Below are 17667 nucleotides of genomic sequence, written 5' to 3'. Positions count from 1 at the left end.
AATGTCTTTAACGGCCAGAAATGAAAGAGATTTCTTTTTAGGAGCACTTTCTATCACTAGAACCCCAACGTATAGAGGGAGGTTATCTGAAAAAAAAGAAATTCAAGATGCATATAACTTAGGCTGTGCATTTGCAAGGATATGAAATTATTTCGGAAGAAGCACAATCCACATCTTGCAGAAATGGCCAGAGTGGAATTCCACGTTAGATGAAAGCGAGTTGGAAGCCGTGAAGCTGTGCCTGAGAAAGAGGCTGGCTATTATTCAGGGCCCTCCTAGACATAGTTCCCAGGATTTATGGCTGCTGCGCCAAAAAATCAAGGATCAAGCTGCATAATCATTGGCTGCTGCCCCAAAAACAAGGATCAAGCTGCATAATCATTGGTTGACATAGTTCCCAGGATTTATGGCTGCTACCCAAAAAATCAAGGATCAAGCTGCATAATCATTGGTTGCAGAAAGCCAGAACTGCATCATCTATCTGAGAGATACAAAGAATTATGTGATGGGTTACTTCAACATGATCATAAGACCAGCCTCAGCCTCAAAATTTTAAGAGAAGCAAAGGTTGTAGAACATAACAGAACCACGAATGGGACATTTGATGTTAAAAAATGATAAACAAATTTCCCTGCTAGTGCCATCTAATATAGAATCCATTTTTTCATTGTAAAATTAAAAAACTCTTCAGAGTGGGACCCTTGGCATCTCATTATTTATCTAGATTACCTTAGAACACTAAATCCTTAGATCTGGGTAACTTTCCACAACAGTGGGAGTTGACATCCAATTTCAAGGATTTTTCCTACTAAAAATGATAACATTTGCCACTCGATCTACAATTGCAGGGTACAAGGGAGGAAGAAAGCCAACGTATTTATTCATACAATCATGTTCTCATTAAAAAAAAATCTACACTCTTTTTGAAATAAATCCACATTAATATTTATGAAATAAATCCACATTAATAGCGCTGCACTTATTGTAATTCAATATAGTAAATCCATATATTGCCACATTTCAATAGTATATTAAATCCATAGATTTCTTGTACCAATTCAACATTGGTGTGCGTATTCTAATTTGAATACACTGTATGTCAAATACATGTCCTTTTTTTCAATCCATTCTAATAGAGAACATCAAATACGTTTTCACTTGAATAATTTCAATCTAATAAAAAATAATTTGTACCCTTCTCTCAAGAAGGTTAATATATGTTCATAATATTTATAAAATATAATGATCCCATTCAGGTAGGATTAGCTAATTTTCTCACGGAAACATTTTTTCCGTCATCTTGGACCAAAAGAGCTCATTGAAATTGTGTTTAATGAATTTGGAGCATGAGAAGATGAAGCAATGTTTGAAACTAAATTATGTGTTTTTGATATGTTAGTATTTGAGTCTGAATGGTTTGATGAAACATTGGTGGTTGATGCAATACTAGTATTAATGTTTGGTTGCAAATTGATGACATCTATAAAGGGTGGTGGATTAGGTTTTAGAAGATTTTGGTCTTTACTAGAGAGGAACATAATAACGTTAGACATTGAAGGGCGTAGTGTTGCAGATGCTTGTGTGCAAAGAAGCGCTATGCGAACAACTCGTAGTACTTCCTCGTGGTAGTTTTCTTGGATATTGGGATCAATTATGTTTGAAATAGTATCTGAGAGATGACAATTCCAAACCTGCACCAAACATATATTATAGATTTGAATATTATTACTATTTTATTTTAAGAAGAAACGAATATTATGAATATGATGAGGCCATTACCATTGTTAAGAGAGATGGCATGTCATTTGTGTGCATAGAGCTTTTATTCCTTCTGCCACTAATAATCTCAAGGACTAGCACCCCGAAAGCATAAACATCAACCTTTTCTGTTAAATGGCCATGAACGAGATATTCTGGGGCCATGTAAGCTCTGCAAAAGTAAAAATAAGCATTATACACATTTTCTATGAAGAGTGCTTTTTAAGAATTATTAAAATTATTCTCACCGGGTTCCAACGATTCCCGTACTAAGATGAGTTTGATCCTCCGAGAAGAATCTAACCAATCCAAAATCTGCAATTTTAGGCTTGAAAATGTGGTCTAGAAGAATATTGCTGGCTTTTATGTCTTGATGGATGATACGTATATTTGATTCTTGGTGGAGGTATGCTAGCCCATTGGCAATTCCTAATATAATGTCAAACCTCCTCTTCCAGTCTAGTACATTTCCCATGTTTTCATCTGTTGCAAAGTGCAATTTTATCTCAAATAACTTAAATATAACTCCAAAAATTAATAATTCCTAAAATTTGAATATTGACTGTAAGGAAAACCAATTTATAGAGAAGAAATATTACCAAATAGAAAGTGATCAAGGCTTTTGTTGGGAAGGTATTCATAGACCAAGAGTTTTTCTGGGCCATCCACACTACAACCAAGAAGTTTGACTAGGTTTTTATGTTGAACACAACTTATCAAATTCACTTCATTGAAGAACTCACTCACACTATCTTCTCTATTAGCAACTAATCTCTTCACAGCGATCTCTTTGCCATCTAGCATAACTCCCTGCCAGCATGTCCAATCTTTTTTGTTTAATGATGTTGTAAAATCATCAATGTATTTAAAAAATCAATGATATAAAATGGATAAGGAAATCACCTTATAGACTGAACCAAATCCGCCTTGACCAATTTTATTTGTGGGGTCAAATTTTTTAGTTGCGGTTTGTAAAGTTTTGAATTTGTAATTTAGTTTTGATTTGGATATTGCCGTTGAAAGTTGACTTGATGGTTTGTAACAACCTGCAAAAAAGAGTATAACATGTTAATGATTTTAGAAATATAGTATAACCATGTTATCAATTACTACACGGTTTTATTTTATGAGATCTATGCATTTTTCTCTATTAGATGTTTGATTTTCTAATAAACATAAAAAAATGCAATGAAAACATTCAATACTTTATCATGTAACACAAATTAAGTTTTTAACACCCTTATAAATTATGATCATTGGCAATTTTTGATATTATTAGGATTGTGATATACTTTCATTATCAATGTTAACATTATTTCAATAGTTACAACTTGGTGGATATTGAGTTGTGGGTGATTGAAACCCTAGAATTGGTTGTGTTGGTTTTAAAACATAAACATACTCCATCCTTCAAAGCATTATTGGAGATGGGAGATGCAACACCTTAGTTTTGATATTTGGATTAGCAATGTATATTTGTGTATACAATAAATGGCCAAGTGCAACAAATATAATATGTAACTATTATACAGTGAAAGTTAATAATAAAAATACATCACCCATTACAAACAAGGAAGAACAAAAACATTAGGGACTATGAATCCACAAGAGAGAAAAGAAAGGTAGCTTAAGAGTGCTTAAATGGACCAAAGCCAAATTATTATATTATTTCTAGCCTAAATTCTTTTCTTATGTCATCCTATGTCATACAAACCATATTTGGAATGAGTTGCAAGTGAGTTTTGTGAGGTTATGATGGGCCATGCGGTGAGTTGTGAGCATGCATACATATTCAATGAATCAATTATGCACAAGAATTATCCCTTTATTCTACATGAAGCCTTAGGGAAAATCCTACATTGCCATGACTATAATAGATTGCTAGTTGTTCCTATTATGAGAGTTATGTGAGATATTCTACCTATGTGGAAGGAAAGCTAATTCAAGTGAGGAAAATTAACGATAACAAAGAATCCCTTTAGTTATAGAAATGAGGTTTTTAGTCCAATCTATGTTGGAAGCAGAGAAGAAAGTGGGATAGCCCAAGGGATTGCATGGCAGATAAGGAGATCCCCTTCTTTGCGTTGTGTAGGATAAAGAGGAAAAAGAGTCGGTGAGTTTGGATTGTGTAAGAGTGAACAAAGTGAAAATTCCTTGAATTGAGTAGAGTGAGGGGATCAAACTAGTCATAAGAGAAATTTATCTATGTGGTCTCACAACCACGTCTTAAGGGTTACTTTTTGTAGAGAGATTAAGTGAAACAAAGCCTATGGTTGGGTAGAATGTCCAACATTTATGGTCAATTGGTGTCCTATTTTGGTAAATAGAAGTGTCATAGTAAAATGGTTATTATGTTGAATTTAATTTTGTGATATTATTAATTGAATATTGCATATAATATAAAGTGGAATGGTGTTTCTTTGTATGTATAGATACACATTTATAATCATGCATGAATTAGCTATGTATACATGACTTGCATTCCCTACATTGCATGCATAAGTCATTTCATAGGACTCATGGTGTAGCTTAAAAGGTAGATACCAAGTTTGTTAGATGACTATGAAAATTATAACAGATATTAGAGAAATATTTTAACATATATGAGAGGAATTTGATTTATACAACTACCCCAACAACAAGAGTGGTTTGGTATGTTACAAAGTGATATTATAGCCATGGTTACAACACTACGAATGTTGGTTGAATTTATTTACCTCAAAGTCATAACACTACTTTGCCAATATAGGAATGTAGACTTTGAGGAACTACATTATATGTGAAAAGTTTAAGACATTAAGGAGCCTATGCTACAACAAAGAATGCAGATCAATCAACTTACTAGCAAGAAGTTAGGGGATCAGGTCATTGGATAAAAAACCTATTGGTTGACCAAAAACCATAATAAGAAACATTTTCTTTATTTAGCTATGAGCTAAGGGTTTATGTGGATTTCCTCTAGGTCTTACCTTCAACGAATTTCACCTGTTGGAATTGTGAGAAAAGAACACTACATTCAAAGGAAAATTATACAAAGTATCTTCTCTCTAGGGTGTTTATGGAAAATCCCCTAGTCTTTAGGGAATATCCTATGTGAGGTCTCTTCGTGGAATTCCTTTAGTGGCCTAAGCTGAGTTGCAATGCAACATAACACCTTCTAGTGATCATCTCAAGAAGAAAATAATCAAAATAGTAAACCCTTAACTAGAGGGACCACTGGGCGTAGATACAGGGCCCTTCCTGATTGGATCATATTTTTTCACACCTGAAGATTGGTGAGTTCCTATTACCACAAAAGGTTGTAGTGTATCAATACTCTCCTTCAAGGATTAGTTCCACTTCTGCAAACATAAACCAAAGTTTGGAACAAAGCAAGGAAGTGTAAAATCAAATTATGTATAACCATAAATTTGACACACATAATTTTTCTAGGGAAACTAATGAACAATGGTTTTCCATGGTTGGAGGGTTAGCTTCAATTATACAACTTCTAAACTATGTGAATATATTATGCATGATATTAGTCCAAGTATAATGTATCAACCACACAAATTTTGGTTAGTCATTTGTGACATTCACAAGAGATATGAATACTAAGAATTGTAAACACCCGATTCATCAAATAACTCAATCGAGAAATGATCTACACTAGAAATGCATCACATAAGATATAATACAAAAGGAAACATGGATGCATTGGTAGGCACTTCCCAACCAATAAACCTTATGTGAGAAAATTTAGGTAAAATGCAATAACACATAGATTCATATCAAAGAAATATCAACAATGGATTCATATCACAGTGTTGGGTTACATCGTGTGCAAAGAAGCCCAAATATCTTACTTGATACACTTTACAATTAAAACTATATGATAAGAATATAGTTAACCCCTATTTATAGAGACCACAGTAATTTATATAATTTACAATGTACATTATGATGGCCATAGGGTCCATTACCGTATGTATAGGCCAACAATAAATAGATGATCCAAATGGATCCCCTTTCAATTTTTAAAATGAGCACAATTTCTCTTATCTAGATCTGATAACTATGCACAAATTTGGTGATTCCATTATACATGTTCGTAATTTGGCAAATTCTTTTCCCTCCTAAACCTTGTCCAAGGTTGACTATTAAGTTAAAAGAACTATTCCTTCTTCAATAACAACCGCTTTAGTTGAATAGAAGAGAGATCTCCTTAAGGGCATAAGGGAAGGAACCCATTTTTTATTTCCCTTTAGAGGTGCACAAATATGTGAACCATGGAATTGGGTTACAAGAACGTGTATAAGTTACAAGACCTACCTTCATAAACCATCATCAATGGAAATATTATAGATTAAGCTTCCTCTAATGCATTAACACATTGAAATTTTTATAAACAACACTATTTATCTCATGGTCCATGTTTGCATCATTTCATTTTCAATAATGCAAGATAAAGGAAGGCTATACTAGGAAAAAATACAATTTATAGGGATGAAAAAGGGTTTGTTTGATAACAAGAAGAGTGTTGGCTCAAAGCCAAACATCTCCCCCAACCCTGAATCTTTGTGTGTCCTCACACAATCAAAACATAACTCACACAAGAATAATTACTATTGGGCATCTCCTGAGCAAAAATTGATGAAAATGGGAGGGTTCTAGAGCTTTATTGATTGACAACATGTTAATGTTTACATTGGCTCCACTATTATTTCTTGTTGTCTATAGCTTCTTTTGCAAGGCCCTATTACATATTTCCATATAGTAATTGTTCATATACCATTTACCAACCATATTGAGGAATTTCTTATTTTCTTTTGACAATCTGGAATTTTCTTCTCTCAGCTACTCATTTTTATTTTTCAAGATGTATTTTTCATTTTTAACATATTGATCCAAAACTTTAAACTCCTCAATTTTAGTCTTCAATCTTTCAATTTTTCTATCTTCTTCAAATTTGAGGTTGAGTGTTTAGTCGAAATAACAAAGGGTGCAATAGGGTTTTCATGCTCATAAAAGTAAATAAAGTGATTGAAATCATTTGGAGTTAATGGGACAACATGTTGGGTGTGGAGCATGATTATCATCCTAATTTAGAGGTCTTTGTTTCAGTCGGATGTATACCCTAGGAAGATTGTACACCCCTCCACGTGAGGGGCTGTGGGGGGGACTTGTCCCCCCTGCGGGGGTTCGGGGGGGCCCATCCTCCCCACCTGGGGGGTCTGTGGGCTAGCGGTCCCCCAACGGGGGTTTTGGGGGCAACACCCCTGAAGCTAAAAACAGATGTAAAATTGCCTGGTAAAAGTATAGTAATTTCTAGTCAATCTGGGCCGTTCATTAGGCGGATGATCTGACGGTAGAATTTATGTTTAGTTTAGGGTTTTTTTCCCTAGAAGGCAACCCCTCTCTTTGTATGAGGGTATTGTATTGAGGCTGTGATATATATGTGTATTCTCTGAGCGAGAAACAGAGAGGTGAGACTGTGAGAGAAAACAAAGGATATTACAGCAGATCTGTTATAGGTTGTGTCTCTTCATTTTTCTGGATAATAGAAAGGAAGGACTGGTTGTTCAGGGTGGACGTAGCCCAAACTGGGTGAACCATGTATATCTGTGTCTCTCTTGTTTTATGCATTTTCCATGTTTATATTTCTGCAATATTTTATGTGTTCCATTGCTCTGTAATATATAATTTTCTAACAACTGGTATCATAGCCAAAGGTCTATTTGGCTGATAAACTCGCAGGAAAGAAGGGTTCCTCATTTGAGTGGGAGAAATGGTGGAAGATGGTAAGTTCAGGGTTGAGAAATTTAATGGCCAAAACTTCCCGTTGTGGAAGATGCAGATGGAAGATTATCTGTATCAGAAAGATCTGTACTTGCCATTGAGTGGAAAATAAAAGAAGCCGACGGCTATGACAAATGCAGAATGGAACGTTCTCGATAGAAAGGCACTCGGAATAGTACGGTTGTGCCTCACAACATCGGTCACCTTCAACATTTTGAAGGAAACAATGACAGAGGGTTTGATTCAGGTGTTGGCGAAACTATATGAAAAACTCTCAGCCTCAAACAAGGTATTTCTTATGAAATGATTATTTAATATGAAGATGTCGGAAGGTGGATCTGTTGCAGACCATTTAAATGATTTTAATACAGTTACAAGTCAGTTAATTTCTGTAGGGGTAAACTTTGATGATGAAGTTAGAGCTCTGTTATTCTTGTGCTCATTGCTAGAAAGTTGGAATGGTTTAGTAATGGCCATTAGTAACTTTGTTTCTAGATCTAGTACTTTAAAGTTTGATGATGTTGTTGGCACTATCCTTAGTGAGGAAATGCGACGGAAAAGCTCTGGTGAGACATCGGGTAATGCTTTGAGTGCAGAGTCTAGGGGAAGAAAAATGGAAAGAGGAAAGAGCTCAGGATATCACAGCAAATCAAGGAAAGGCAGATCCAAGTCCAGATTGGGGATAGTGTGCTGGAGATGCGGAAAGAAAGGACACCTAAAGAAAGACTGTAGATCTCGGAAGGGAAGAGAAGGAGATGCACAACAAGAAAACAATCATGAAGCAAATGTGACAGATGAGGTGTTACAAGATGCTTTGATTCTTTCTTTCGAAAATATTACTGATTCCTGGGTGGTAGATTTAGGGGCCTCATTCCATGCCACACCTGATAAGAAATATTTTCATGACTATGTTCAAGGAGATTTTGGACAAGTCTGTTTGGGTGATGATAAACCCTGTAAAATTGTTGGAATGGGTAAGGTTCTTGTAAAACAACAGAATGGAAACTAATGGCTATTAAAGGAGGTAAGGCATGTTCCAGATCCAAAGAAAAATATGATTTCAATAGGGCAGTTAGGTGGTGAAGGTTGAGTGACAAATTTCACAGATAAAGCTTGGAAGGTCACCAAAGGAGCCCTGGTAATAGCAAGACGTGAAAAGGTTGGTACATTGTATTTATGCAATGGTATTTCTAACTCTGTTAATGCTTTAACTTCCAAAGGAGTAGATGCAGCATTATGGCATCATAGGCTCGGACACATGAGTGAGAAGGGGATGAAGATTATTCACTCAAGGAATTTGTTGCCGGGTTTGAAGAATGTTGATTTGGACTTCTGTGAGAATTGCATTTATGGAAAACAGAAGAGAGTTAGATTTCTCAGAGTTGGGAAAGAAAAGAAGAGCGAAAAATTAGAGCTTGTGCACACAGATGTATGGGGACCTGCTCAGGTATCATCTCTTGGTCGCTCTCGTTATTATGTTACTTTTATTGATGATGCAACTAGAAAAACTTGGATTTATTGTATTCAGAATAAATCTGATGTATTTGATACTTTCAAGAAATGGAAAGCTTTTGTTGAGATTGAGACAGGAAAGAATTTGAAGTGTCTCAGATCAGACAATGGAGGTGAATATTGTAGCAAAGAGTTTGATAGGTACTGTTCAGAGCATGGAATTCGCAGAGAGAAGACAGTTCCAAGAACACCACAAGAAAATGGTGTGTCAAAAAGGATGAACAGAACAATCATGGAGCGTGCAAGGTGCATGAGATTGCATGCAGGATTGCCTTTGCAATTTTGGGCAAATGTTGTAGATACTGATGTTTATCTAATAAACAGAGGGCCTTCAAGTTCCTTGCATGGTGGTATTCTGGAGGAAGCATGGACAGGTAAAAAGGTAAACTACTCCTTTTTAAAGCCTTTTGGTTGTGAGGCCTTTGTCCATATTAATAAAGAAAATAGAGCAAAGCTTGAGGTAAAATCAAAGAAATGTACCTTTATTGGATATGGTGTTAATGATTTTGGTTATCGCTTATATGATTATGAAAATCACAAAATAATTAGGAACAAAGATGTAATATTCAATGAAAAGGTCTTGTATAAGAATCAGTTGCAGGAAAAGAAACAGGAAAAAGAAAACAAGGAATACACAGTTCTTGATGAGATCATTGAAAAAGTAAAGGTGCCTGAAAATAATAATAATCAACAACCACAACAACAACAACCACCATACTAGAAACAGGAACCCCAAACACCTGAAAGTGGTGTTAGAAGATCTACTAGGATAAGTATACCCCCTGAACGATACTCTCCTTCATTATATTATTTATTGTTGGCTGATTCTGGTGAACCCGAATGTTATGAAGAAGCAATGCAGGTTGAAAGCAGGAAGAAGTGGGAGCTAGCCATGGAAAAAGAGATGGACTCCTTAATGCATAACCAGACTTGGGACTTAGTCAGGTTGCCTGAAGCTAAAACTACATTGCAGAATAAATGTGTTTACATGCTAAAGGAAGAAGATGGAGGAAATCAGAGGTACAAAGCTAGACTTGTGGTGAAGGGGTTTGCACAGAAGAAAGGTATTGATTTTGATGAAATATTTTCTCCTGTTGTTAAAATGGCTTCAATCAGAACTATTTTAAGTCTAGTAGCAGTTGAAGATTTGCATCTTGAGCAGTTAGATGTAAAGACAACCTTTCGCCATGGGGATTTGGAGGAAGAGATATTTATGCAGCAGCCACAAGGATATGAGTTAAAAGGGAAGGAGAAACTAGTGTGCAGGTTGAAGAAGAGCTTGTATGGCTTAAAACAGGCTCCAAGATAGTGGTATCTAAAATTTGACAAGTTTATGTCTGAACAAGGTTATACTAGATGTCACTTTGATCATTGTGTTTATCTGAAAAAGCAAAATGATGGAAACTATATTATATTGTTATTGTATGTAAATGACATGATTGTTGGAGGGTCTAACATGTAGGAAATAAATGTGCTCAAAAGAAAATTGGCAAATTCATTTACAATGAAGGATTTGGGAGCTGCAAAACAAATCCTTGGTATGCGAATAACAGAGACAAGAAAAATCACAAATTAACATTGTCTCAGAATTAGTACATACAAAAGGTGTTGAAAAGATTTAATATGCACAATGCAAAACCAGTTAGTACACCTTTTGCTTGCCATTTCAAACTTAGTAAGGAGATGTGCCCAAAGACCCAAGAAGACATGGATTATATGTCTAAAGTTCCATATGCATCAACAATTGGAAGCTTAATGTATGCAATGGTTTGCACAAGGCCTGATATTGCACATGCAGTGGGAGTTGTAAGCAGGTACATGAACAATCCAGGAAAAGAAAATTGGATGGTAGTGAAATGGATTCTCAGAGATTTGAGAGGTACCACAAATCAAGCATTATGCTTTGGTGGTTCAAACATTTCTCTATAGGGATATGTTGATGCAGATATGGCAGGTGACAGAGGTAACAGGAGGAGCAGTACAGGATATGTATTTACTGTAGGTGGAACAGCTGTTAGTTGGGTTTCAAAAATCCAAAGTGTTGTTGCACTTTCAACAACAGAAGCAGAGTATGTTGTTGCTACAGAGGGTGTTAAAGAAATGATTTGGTTACAAAGGTTTATGGATGAATTGGGTAAGAAGCTTGATATGGGCATGTTATACAGTGATAGCCAAAGTGTCATTCATCTTGCAAAGAACTCAGCATTTCATTCCAAGACTAAACACATACAGCTCAAGTACCATTTCATACGATCAATGTTGGAAGATGGAGAGTTGAAGCTGGAAAAGATACACACTAGCTAGAATCCTGCAGATATGATAACAAAAGTTGTAACCGGGGAGAAACTGAGAATATGCTCAGTTTCAATTGGTCTTCAAGGATGAAGATGAAGATGAGAAACAGCTAGGTCCAAAGAGGAGTCATTGTCTACCAAATGAAGCAGCGGTGGAGTTGTTACAATCATTCTCCAAGTGGGAGATTGTTGGGTGTGGAGCATGATTATCATCCTAATTTAGAGGTCTTTGTTTCAGTCGGATGTATACCCCAGGAAGATTGTACACCCCTCCACGTGGGGGGCTGGGGGGGGGACTTGTCCGGGGGCCAACGGTCCCCCGGCGGGGGTTTCGAGGGCACCGCCCCCGAAGCTAAAAACAGATGTAAAATTACCTTGTAAAGGTATAGTAATTTCTAGTCAATCTGGGCCGCTCATTAGGCAGATGATCTGACGGTAGAATTTATGTTTAGTTTAGGGTTTTTTTCCCTAGAAGGGAACCCCTCTCTTTGTATGAGGGTATTGTATTGAGGCTGTGATATAGATGTGTATTCTTCGAGAGAGAAACAGAGAGGTCAGACTGTGAGAGAAAATAGAGGATATTACAGCGGATCTGTTGTAGGTTGTGTCTCTTCATTTTGCTGGATAATAGAAAGGAAGGACTAGCTGTTTGGGGTGGACGTAGCCCAAACTGGGTGAAAAACGTATATCTATGTCTCTCTTGTTTTATGCATTTTCCGTGTTTATATTTCTGCAATATTTTATGTGTTCCATTGCTCTGTAATATATAATTTTCTAATACAATGAAATTGTGGCATTCAGGGATTTTTTCCTGGAATGCTGAAAATTTTGCTGTTGGTTTTTTAAATGAAGAGGTTGCAAACTCTCTCCCTTTTTCATGGTTGTAGACAATGACAATTTGGCTAGGAGTAGTTTCTTCAAATAAATTAGACAACATGGGAGTAGCTTTGTTAGGAGAGTGAGGGGATAGGGATGCAACCTTCCCAAGAGATTCTTGAGGAGGTAGGGGGATAGTCTCAACTACTTCTAGTAACTTATTTTTCACCATACATCTTGTTAACCTTCTTGGTGTAATAAGTGGTTATCCTTCTGATTTCTTAGCTTTCTTAGAGACTTTCTTATGAGGAGTGAGGTCTTCAACATCTTCAAAATGGCATCCCTATCATTACTTGCAGTTTTATGGCCAATTGCTTCCTCATTTCCATTGTGAACTCCCTCGAGTGTCTTTTTAGTAGGTTATTATGGTGCTAAATTCAATAATCCCCAAAGCAGATTACCAAACTTGTTCCAAACCAAGAAAGAATCCAAACTATGTCTCCTTTTATGAAGTTCTTACATAATTAGCATTTTAATAAGGCAATGGTGTAGATACTATGCTTAACATTTTTAGGGTTATTCTGCACTCATTTTTTCATGTGGCCCAAGAGTTTCTAAAGAAAGTAAGGGAAATTGATATGAATATCGACTTCAAAGTGGAGGAGAAATCAATATGGTAAAGAAATTTGATAGCATACGTACCCTTACATGTTATGAATTTTTGCAGGATGAAAAGCAAGTTTCTCCACATATCTATGATCCAAGAATGCGGTACACCTCAGCCCTAGTCTAGCTTCAACCTTTTGGAGTTGAGAACTCTCATCTATACCCCTTTTTCTACATGCCTATGTTTAAACTAGTGGTCCCCTATTCATGGGAGTCTCATGGCCTAAGCCAAAGACCCTTTTGTCAATGCCATGACCAAACTGCACACATGGGTCACTTAACCATTAAATCCCTACGCAAATAAAATTGTTGCAGTGTCATCACATCCCTAAACGTTTTCAAGAAAGGGAGCCATCCTACAACCTTAGGAATGGGATTAAATGCATTGTATTCCAGGGAACCATCCAAGATTGTCAAAGATACATGTTCTTGTCTAACCGCTCCCAGTTTCCCAATACTCTTCAATGGTTTGACACTAAAGGTTTTTTCTCCTAACAACTTGTGATACTAGCCAAACTCTGCTGGAATAGGGAGATAGTTCAAAGTGGGAGTGATGGTTAGAGTTAATACAAATTATTTGAAATGATTGTATGGTAGTTGAATTATGTTACATGGTATTTAGGATAATTGTGGGTTCAAGCCTTAACGAGTAATGATGGTCCTTGACAGGGTACTAAGGAGGTCATCATTAGATTTAAGTGGTGGAATTGCTACTCTCGTAAATCAACCATGACAATCAATGATTATATAAGGTGGTAGAGAAAATAAAATAAAATTATAATATTTGAAAAGGATAATGTATGCTTTTTTGTTTCATTGGACCGAGGCTATCTTGTTATTGGTTCACATTTTAAATACATTAGAGATACTTAAAATAATTTTCTTACCTCATGTTTACCTTGCATCAAAACATCTTTATGATAGTGACTTCTAGAAAAACCTGGGAATCATTAACTAATGAAATGACGAGCTCGAACTATCATTAATATTTGAATAGTCAACAATATCCTATTCTAACATTTTTGATGAGCCCTGGTATTGCAACAAGAATGTTGCAACTCCCAATGCTACAACCTTAAATTATCAACCTGGGATTCATACAAACTTAAGAGGTGTTGCCACTATATGTGCAACATACAATGTGTCCTTCCTTCATTGATCCGATGTAATGGAGTGAATGTCATGAATTCAAAGCCTAAACTAATTGAAGAAATGGAAATATTACTTTGAAAAGAAATTAATCCCAGGTAAGAACAACAATTTGTAATTGAAATCCTAAGAGCATGAATTCAAATAAATAAGCCTAATCTACTTTGTAAAAGGCATGTCCTAATTGGTGTTTATTCTTCCTCAATCATGGATTTAGAGCCTGGGGGTTATTATTCAAGCCTAAGAGACAAAAACCAAGCTTTTGGAGCAAATATGGTCAAGTTTACATGTGCTACAGGAGGTTGCTACAAGCGAAACATAATTGCTACAGATGAAACAAAATTGCTATAGGAGGAGATAATTCACCGAATGACCAAGTAAATAAAATGAAAATGGGATGGAAAAAATATTGTTATTAAGTAGGATTTCTTATTACTCCATTCCAAATGGAATCACTCCAAAATACCCCTGTTAACACGTGCAAAAAACATAGCAAAAAATTACTACTCTAAAAACTAGAAATTCAAGAACTAGTGAACTAGTTAATCTATCAAATGCCTAACCTAACCAAGTGAAAATGCATTGGGGTAATTTTTTTTATTAACTTGAATGTTTTTATGACCTAATATGGGTGGAATAAACTCAATTAAATCTCATTAAAATGTTCTAAAAAATAACAAAAAATTACTACTTTTTGCTACAAGGGACTTCCAGAAATTCTAAGTTTGTGAACTAGTAAACCAATCTAAGTAGCTCAATGATGAAGATGAATTTTAAAAGTTTTTGGAAGGATGAATCAAGCTTTCGACTTGTAAATAACTTGTAAAATAACTTAATTTAATCATTTAACCCAATCCTACAACAAAAGAAGCATCAATACTAAATGCAGAAATATGAAAAACAAGTATAAGAGATGCATGTGAATAAGAAGTGAAAAGAAGAAAATACAATTATACAAAAGGGTTCTGAGGCTCTTGGGATGACCAAGCCCAAGGATAATCAAATTCCTATGAAGGATACCAAGCTTTAGAAGCTAAAAATGGCACCAAATTTCATTATTTGAATCAATCCAAGTACATCCTTGCTAGAAATGAAAGTGGAGCTGCAAAAATACAAGTTTTCTCCACAAGAAGACTAAGAAATACATGCCTCTAGAGGAAAATTCGAATTGGTACTTATAAAAAATATGAGGAATCATTCTCCTTTAAAGGAGGAATATTTCCCCTCCAAAATCCCTCAAATAGTGGATTTGGTTCCCAACACTAGGAATCTGCATTAAATGACAGGGAACACATTCCTAGGTTTTCTCAATTATTGGAGCTCCAGAATTTATGCAATAATTTCATAATATCCTATTAATTTATTATCCAATCTTTATCCTCCTGTAGTAGGGAGAAAGTCCCTAGATTATCTCCTCTAAATATTCATAATCTGCCAAATATTCTCACAATATTCTTCAAAAATAAATAATATTAGGCACATAATATGAAATCATCACTAAAGCTTCCTAATAACATATTAAAACAAAAAGAAATATTAAGTGTAGAAGGAGAGGTTTAATATAGCCTTCAAGTGTCTAAGAAAGGTTAGATGAGCCTTAATTTCTGTCTAATTTAGGGGCCCATTATACCCTTCCACTGAAACTATTTCTCAACCTTTGAACAACCTATCCATCTTCCTATTATTGTCAGTCTTTGCAGCCTTCCTCCAGTGATCAAACGTGCTCTTACAAAGTGATTTTAAGGTGTCCTCAAGTAAAATTTGGTCACTAGGTATTAGGTCTAGGGTTTGATTTTACTCCTGTCAAAGTTGTCCAAATTTCGGTCCATGCACCATTCAGCTGAGTGTACCATCATTCAGAGGGTTGTCATCATCATGTTAGATTCCAATGGGTCATTTTACACCTTGTTCATGCTTCAGTTGTGCCTAGGTAAGGTTCATTTCCCTCTCCTAGGGTTTTGAAGGTAATTTCTTTTGGATGGTCAAATCATCAGCAAAACTTGTATCCTAATGTTCATACACCTTCCCCTATCCTTAATGTACCTTATTAAACACTTCTCATCACTGATATCCCTCAAATTCCTCATTTTCGCACAAACCCTAGTTTCTTGCTACAACTTGACAATTTTCTAGGCTAGGCCTGTGTTTTGCCCTTTTGGACCCCTTCCCCTTACTAAATCTTTGAAATTTCACTTTCCCTTGCTTCCTAACTTCCCTCCCTACTTTCCAAAATTTTTTCAAGAATTTATAAGCCCCTTATCCCCTTCATTTTGCTTCATTTTGACAAATCCCCTATTCCACACATCGGGATAGGTTTTACTTCAATGATGTTTCTGAGCAAGAAAAGATGAATTTGGGAAAAATGAGAGAGGTTTTTGTCCAAAATAGGCCAAGGAAGAAAAAACTCCTTCATTTTTTACACAGGTGTCATGGTTTTAGAGAAATGTCAAAAATACAGTTGCCTCAGGAGAATTGATGCACCTCTGAAGTGACCTTGGGAAAATCAAGATTTCTCCTAGCTTGGTTGGCCAAATGACTTGTTTGATGAGTCAAATAATAACTAGACACAAATATCTTTCCAATGAGCTATCATGAGCTCAATTTGGAGTTTATTAAGACGTTCAAAAGTTGACTGCAACAACACTCTACCTTGAGGCAGCCTCATTTGGCACATTTTGACCAGTCTTGGGAGATTTGATTTTTGACAGGGAAAATGAACTCCAAATTGAAAAATTATAGTTGGGTTGGAAAGTAGACTCAATAATATTTCCAACTATCTATCTCCTGCCGAATTTGGACACCAGGAAGGCCTCCAAAAGTCTCCTGTAAAAAACACTACACATTGGGTTTGGTGGCGCGACGCATTGGGTTTGTGGCACGGCACATAGAGTTGCAAGCCATTTTCACCACAAATTCATCCATATTCTCAATTTTCTTGGTTTCCTCCGGTCCAAAGTAAGTCAAAAACTCTCCAAATGCCAATGAAAGTGTGTCTTAAGATGTTTATGATGATTTAGTGAAAAAATTTCAAAACCCTACCTCCTTGCAATTTTTGTTCAAAACATGATTGCTTAGGGTTTGTAAATTTGTTTTTGTTGCCATCACTCCCTCACCTTTTATTCCCTCACTTCTTTTCTAGTTTCGTTAACCCATTTCACTATCCCCCATATCCCTAAATTCATTCACCCCTATCCCCAATTCCCATTATCCTAAACCCTAGCTTCTAGGGTGAAACCCTAGTTTTCTTCATTGCACTAATGGTTGTATACCCTATCCCCTTAATCCCACTCCCATCATACATTTTCCCCTTAATCCCATTCTCCACATATAATTTCCCAAACGCTACACTCCCCAAACCCTATCCATATCCATAAACCCTACTCACATCCCTAAAACTCTTACTCCCATCCCTAAACTCTGTTCACACATACATTTTTACACTCTCTTCCATACACTCTACCCATTTCATTCCTCCACCATATTTTCACATTGTTATCCACAAAACCATCCATATACAACCACAATTTTCAAAACCAAAGGAAAACAATGGAAAGACACAGTGATCATGGGTATAAGCAAGAGATTGAACATGACTGGGAATCTTGGCTTGAGAGAACAAAATTGCACTTGGGAAAGGATGCTAGAGAAGGCCAACATGGAGAACACATTGTTGAGACATATGGCTTATCAATAC

At 36.0% G+C, this 17667-nt stretch overlaps 1 protein-coding gene across 1 annotated transcript in view; it reads right to left on the bottom strand.

The window, feature by feature from the left end:
• Positions 1-1483: 1483 nt before the first annotated feature.
• The window catches only part of LOC149206334 (cysteine-rich receptor-like protein kinase 42), a 115304-nt gene continuing 99120 nt past the window's right edge, over positions 1484-17667 (bottom strand). Inside the window, exons 3-6 of the mRNA XM_089397660.1 lie at positions 2662-2804; positions 2358-2568; positions 2007-2241; positions 1484-1930 (exon numbers count right to left, since the gene is read on the bottom strand). Coding sequence (XP_089253786.1) covers positions 1756-1930; positions 2007-2241; positions 2358-2568; positions 2662-2804 — 764 coding nt within the window. The 3' untranslated portion in view covers positions 1484-1755. The remainder of the gene's footprint in view (positions 1931-2006; positions 2242-2357; positions 2569-2661; positions 2805-17667) is intronic.

This window comes from Pinus tabuliformis, chromosome 1_2 (genome assembly GCF_031772625.1).
Source record: "Pinus tabuliformis cultivar Carrire ecotype Pingquan chromosome 1_2, CPIR1, whole genome shotgun sequence".
NCBI classification, from domain to species: Eukaryota; Viridiplantae; Streptophyta; class Pinopsida; order Pinales; family Pinaceae; genus Pinus; species Pinus tabuliformis.
The sequence above is the reverse complement of the archived record's forward strand: the minus strand, read 5'-3'. Positions and strand labels throughout refer to the sequence as shown.